The following is a 5,928-nucleotide window of genomic DNA, read 5'->3' as shown; positions in this document are numbered from 1 at the left end:
ATAGCAAGAGGGAGGTGGGCACCGTGGCACAGGTGAATGGGGCTGTAAGCAGTAGGAAGGGGGCTGCTCTGCTCTGAGAGGGTGCTGAGAAATCACACACACACACACACACACACAAAGTCTACCATGCCCAGCTCTCCTGGATCTCCAGGGATCTTTGGGCCGATCAATAGATTGCAGCCTGGCTGGACAAAATCCCAAGGCAGGATAAGCCATGGATGGTGGAAGGAGTCACATTTGAGCCCCAGGGATCTTCCCAGTCCTTCCCGGCTCCCTTTGAAGTCAGAAAGAGGCTCAACACTTATACTGAGTACTTGGTGGCTCCCTCTCCACCCATCCTCATCTGTATGGATGGCCTGCCCCTTGCCTTTTCTGCATGCCAAATACTATCTTATCATTGGAAGATCCCCTCAAATGTTCCCTTCTGGACAGAATTTGTCATTCATTCCACTGGGAGCACGCTGGTCCTCCCCTCTATAGGGGTGCTCACCACATGGTTCAACACAAAGCCTGTCTGGCTCCTCTGCTGGACCTGAGTTCCTGGGCACTTTGGCTTCCCCAGAGCCTGGATGGGTCTGGCATAGGGCTGAATAAATGAAATATGCTGGCAGTTAGAGTGAAGGAATGAATAAATGAATGGATGGATGGAGGGGAGGGCAGAGGATGGGTGGATGGGAGAATGGGTGAATAAATGTGGGGGGTGGGTGCATGAACAGATGGATGGATTCCTGAAGGAATGAATGGATGGATGGAGGGGAGGGCAGAGGATGGGTGGATGGGAGAATGGGTGAATAAATGTGGGGGTGGGTGCATGAACAGATGGATGGATTCCTGATACAGTCAGGGGATGATGAGGAGGAGGAGGTCACCTTATCAAGAAAGTGTGGGCTTCCCCAGCTCCATCCTCTAGAACAGTTTTCATTTTAAGGGTCCCACTTCCTTCTGTAAGCTTAGGTCCCTGCAGGATAGATATAGAGAGTTCTGGGTCTCTCTTCTTCCCTTAGCTCTAGGCTTAGCATTTTTAGGGGGTTCACATGAGGCAGAAATAGCTAAAATACACTGAGTTCCCACTATGGGTCTAACACCAGGCTAGACATTTTTACAGATGTGGCCTTGTTTAATAAAAATAGCACCCCAGTTCTGTGAAATTTGTTCTATTATCTCATTTTTACAGCTAAGAAAATGGGCTCAGAGACACTAAGTGAATTGTCTAAGGTCATACAGCTAATGTCTAGCAAAGGATGGGATTTGAACTTAAAACCTACTCAAGGAGCCAGGGCTGGATGGGATACAGATCAAGTGACACCGAGGAACCAGAGGCCGGGATGGCGAGCAGTAGGGCCAGCCCTGCTCTGGATACAGGGGCTCTGAGTTCTAGTCCTGGCCTGGCCTCTTTTACTGGCAGACAGTGGGTGAGACTTTGCCCATCTCCAAGCCTCAGCGTCCACGCGTGGATCTGCTGCCCCTCGGGGGTCTCTTCCAAGTGAATGTTGCAGAAATAGAGGTGGATGTAAGGAGCTCCTGGCCCTTCCTTGGGACGTCCCCTCCTTTCTCTGCCAGCTAGTGACCAAAGGGCAGGGCCGCCCGTTAGATAATAGTTAACTAGGTCTGAGGTCCCATCTATAAGGAGGCCACCGAGCTGGCCAAGATTCCACAGGATGCAGTGGGTGAAGGTGCTGGGAGGGGTGGTGGGGGCCGCTGCCCTCTTGGGGCTGGGGATCATTGTGGGTCACTTTGCCATCCCCAAGGGGGCTGACTCACCAGCCCCCAGTGCCTCAGCCTCCCAGGACCTGGACCTGAAGATCCTCGAGACGGTCATAGAACAGCTAGATGCCAACAGGATCCGGGAGAACCTTAGGTGAGAGGCCTGCCTTTGCACCTCTCCCGTGTGCCAGAGGCCCCTCCCTGGACCCACCCCTCTCTTGCCCACCCTGCAGAGAACTCTCCAAGGAGCCACATCTGGCCACCACCCCCCGGGATGAGGCGCTGGTGCAACTGCTGCTGCAGCGCTGGCAGGACCCGGAGTCAGGCCTGGACTCAGCCAGGACCACTGAGTATGAGGTGCTGCTGTCCTTCCCCAGCGGGGAGCAGCCCAACCGTGTGGCTGTGGGTGAGTTCCGGCCCTGGCTCCGGGATGCCTGTGGGCTGGGGCAGCCGCCGGGCCCCGCTCCGACACCGCCCTCTCTCAACAGTGAACTCCACTGGGGCCATCCTCTTCTCCTGCCGACACAGTGAAGAGAACCTGACTGGGGAGCAGGGGGGCCCCAACGTGGTGCCGCCCTATGCTGCCTATGCTCCCCCCGGAACCCCGCAGGTGGGCCTGGGATGCCCCCTCCCCACTGCCCGCCCAATTCCCCCTTGTTCCCACCTCAGCTGCTCCCATCCTGACCCCAGGGGCTGTTGAGAAGTGCCTCAACTGGGGTGCAGCCCCACCCAGAACGTACTCGCTTCCACACTCCATTACTACTCCTTTTGCCCATCGCTTAGTCATTCAACAAACACTAACGGGCCCTGCTCCAGGCCTGGCCTGATACAGGGTACCTGGACACAGAGCACAGAGAAAACCAGGTGTGACTTGGTCTTGGGGAGCTGAGAAGCTCTGGGTAGGGTAGGGGGGCGGGATCTAAACCCTTCATCCTGCCATTCAGCCTTTCTCTCTCTTTCCTGGGCCTGGCTTCAAGTCACCTTCTCTTGGGAGTAGGGCCCCCTCGTCTATGCCAACCAGGGCTCGGAAGAAGACTTCAAGGAACTGCAGAACAAGGGAGTCAAACTCCAAGATAGCATCGTCTTGACCCGCTATGGGGGTGTAGGGCGCGGGGCTAAGGTAAGCAGCAGCCCCCAGTGCAAGGGGCTGGGTGGGGAGAGGGGCCGGCAGCAGGCAGGAGGAGGAGGGGAAGGGGATGAGCAGTGCCGAGTGGGGCACCAAGCCCTGGGCTTGGGGCAGAAGAAGGGGGTGATTCCTCCTTCCACCCACGATGGCTGCTGTGGGACTCCGCCCACCCAGGTTCTAGCCCATGGGTAGGCCCAAAGAATACTTCTGTGCTATGTAACCATGGGTGCCTCCCCCAACATCCCTGAGCCTTGGGAAATAAAGGAATTGGGGAAATTTTTCGGCTTTCATACTCTGGAAGTCTAAGTCCTCTGTGAATATCTCCTGTGAAATTCTCCTGAATATTTGACTTAAACCCCTCCTATTGTCCCCTCCCACCCACCAGTTTGCTTCATTTCAATACAGAATTTTGACGGAGGATTCCATGCCTATTGCTATCTATTATTATTTTATTTATTTATTTTTTAGCTGCACTGGGTCATGGTTGCTTGGTGCTGGCTTTCCCAGGTTGCAGGAGCAGGGTGGGAGGCTATTCTTCATTGCGGTGCAGGTGGCTTCTCCCGTTGTCTAGCACCAGCCCCAGGCACTCGAGCTTCAGTGGTTGCGACGCATAGGCTCCACAGTTGTGGCTTAAGGGCTTACTTGCCCTGCTGCAAGTGGAATCTTCCAGACCAATGTCCCCTGCATTGCAAGGCAGATTCTTAACCACTGGACTACTAGGGAAGCCCTGTCTATGGTTTTTAAATGTTTATTTACTTACTTATTTTAAATATTAAAAGGTATATAACAAGAGATGGGGCTAGGGAATTAGTGTTTAGTGGGTTAAGAGCTTCAAATGTGCAAAATGAAGAGCGTTCTGGAGATAAATGGAGGTGATGGTAGCACAGTAATAGAAATGTACTTAATGCCACTGAACTGTACTTTTTTTTCCTTTATATTTATTTGTTTGGCTGTCCTGGGTCTTAGTTGTGGCACTTGGTACTCTTTAGCTGCAGAATGCGAACTCAGTTGTGGCATGTGGGATCTAGTCCCTGAACTGTACACTTAGATACTAAATTTTATGTTATGTGTATTCGTCACAGTTTTTTCTACAATAATAGTAAAGCATATTTATCAGTTTTCAGAATCAATAGCTAGAAAAAAATAAAAGATTATAATTGCAAGCCATAATGAGAATATGATTAACCTAACAATTAAAGCATCTGCCTGCAATGTGGGAGACCTGGGTTCAATCCCTGGGTTGCGAGGATCCTCTGGAGAAGGAAATGGCAACCCACTCCAGTATTCTTGCCTGGAGAATCCCATGGACAGAGGAACCCGGTGGGCTACAGTCCATGGGGTCGCAAAGAGTCGGACACAACTGAGTGACTTAACTTTCTAACTTTCTAACAATATAAAATAATTACATACAATTTGGGGGGTCAAGCAGAGTGATGTGGTAAGTGGAAGTGCATACAGGCACAAGTATGCCACCCAGCCAGTCTATATCTCTTGGTTGGTGCATTTAATCCATTTACATTTAAGGTTATTACTGACATGTATGATCCTATTACCATTGTCTTAATTGTCTTGGGTTTATTTTGTTGATCTTTTCTGACTGTTGTGTTTCCTACCTAGAGAAGTTTCTTTAGCATTTGTTGTAAAGCTGGTTTGGTGGTGCTGAATTATCTTAACTCTTGCTTGTCTGGAAAGCTTTTGATTTCTCCATCAATATGAATGAGAGTCTTGGTGAATATGGTATTCTTGGTTGTAGGTTCTTCCCTTTCATCACTTTAAATGTATCATGCCATTCCCTTCTGGCTTGTAGAGTTTCTGTTGAGAAATCAGCTGATAACCTGATGGGAGTTCCCATGTATGTTATTTATCAATTTCCCCTTGTTGCTTTTTAAAAACATATATATAATATTTATTTATTTGGCTGCCCCAGGTCTTAGTTGCAGCACATGAGATCTTCAGTCTTCGTTGCAGTCCATGGGATCTTTAGTTTCCGTGTGCACACTCTTAGTTGTGGCATATGGGATCTTTGTTCCCTCACCAGGGGTCTAACCTGGGCCCCCCGCATTGGGAGCGAGGGGTCCTAGCCCCTGAACCACCAGAGAAGTTCCTCCCTTGTTGCTTTTAATATTTTATCTCTGTCTTTAATTTTTGTCCGTTTGATTACTATGTGATTCAGTGTGTTCCTCCTTGGATTTATCCTGCCTGGCACTCTCTGTGCTTCCTGGACTTGGTTGACTATTTCCTTTCCCATGTTAGGGAAGTTTTCAGATATTTTCTCAGGTCTTTTCTTTCTTTCTTCTCTTTCTGGGACCCCTATAATACAATTGTTGGTGCCTTTAATGTTGTCCCAGAGGTCTCTTAGGCTGTTTTCTTTTTTTTTTTCATTCTTTTTTCTATATTCTATTCTCTGGCAGTGATTTCCATATTCTATCCTCCAGGTCATTTATCTGTTCTTCTGCCTCAATTATTCTGCTATTGATTCTTTCCAGTGCATTATTCATCTCTGTTTCTTTGTTCTTTCGTTCTTCTAGTTTCTTGCATCTTCTCCATTTTCCCAAGATCCTGGATCATCTTCACTATCATTATTCTGAATTCTTTTTCTGGAAGGTTACCTAACTCCACTTAATTTAATTGTTTTTCTGGAGCTTTATCTTGTCCCTTCATCTGGGATGTAACTTTCTGTTTTTTCATCTTGATTAACTTTCTGAAATGTGGTTTTTGTTCTAACCAATTGTGGTTCTTTTAGCTTCTTTTGTCTGCCCTCTGATGGAAGAGGCTAAGAGTTTTGTGTAAGCTTCCTTATGAGAAGGACTGAGTCTTGCTCTGGTGGGCAGGGCTGTGCTCAGTAAAGCTTTCAGATCAGATCAGTCGCTCAGTCATGTCCGACTCTTTGTGACCCCATGAATCGCAGCACGCCAGGCCTCTCTGTCCATCACCAACTCCCGGAGTTCACTGAGACTCACGTCCATTGAGTCAGTGATGCCATCCAGCCATCTTATCCTCTGTTGTCCCTTTCTCCTCCTGCCCTCAATCCCTCTCAGCATCAGAGTCTTTTCCAATGAGTCAACTCCTCGCATGAGGTGGCCAAAGTACTGGAGTTT

At 49.1% G+C, this 5,928-nt stretch overlaps 1 protein-coding gene across 2 annotated transcripts in view; it reads left to right on the top strand.

The window, feature by feature from the left end:
* The first annotated feature begins 784 nt into the window (after positions 1–784).
* NAALADL1 (N-acetylated alpha-linked acidic dipeptidase-like 1) overlaps positions 785–5,928 on the top strand; it is a 17,284-nt gene continuing 12,140 nt past the window's right edge. For both annotated transcript variants that reach the window (XM_010838030.1, XM_010838031.1), the window contains exons 1-4: positions 785–1,858; positions 1,938–2,110; positions 2,193–2,314; positions 2,702–2,824. In XM_010838030.1, coding sequence (XP_010836332.1) covers positions 1,659–1,858; positions 1,938–2,110; positions 2,193–2,314; positions 2,702–2,824 — 618 coding nt within the window. In that variant the 5' untranslated portion in view covers positions 785–1,658. The remainder of the gene's footprint in view (positions 1,859–1,937; positions 2,111–2,192; positions 2,315–2,701; positions 2,825–5,928) is intronic.

The sequence above is a fragment of the Bison bison genome, unplaced genomic scaffold (assembly GCF_000754665.1).
Source record: "Bison bison bison isolate TAMUID 2011002044 unplaced genomic scaffold, Bison_UMD1.0 scf7180017864089, whole genome shotgun sequence".
Classification (NCBI taxonomy): Eukaryota; Metazoa; Chordata; class Mammalia; order Artiodactyla; family Bovidae; genus Bison; species Bison bison.
The sequence above is the reverse complement of the archived record's forward strand: the minus strand, read 5'-3'. Positions and strand labels throughout refer to the sequence as shown.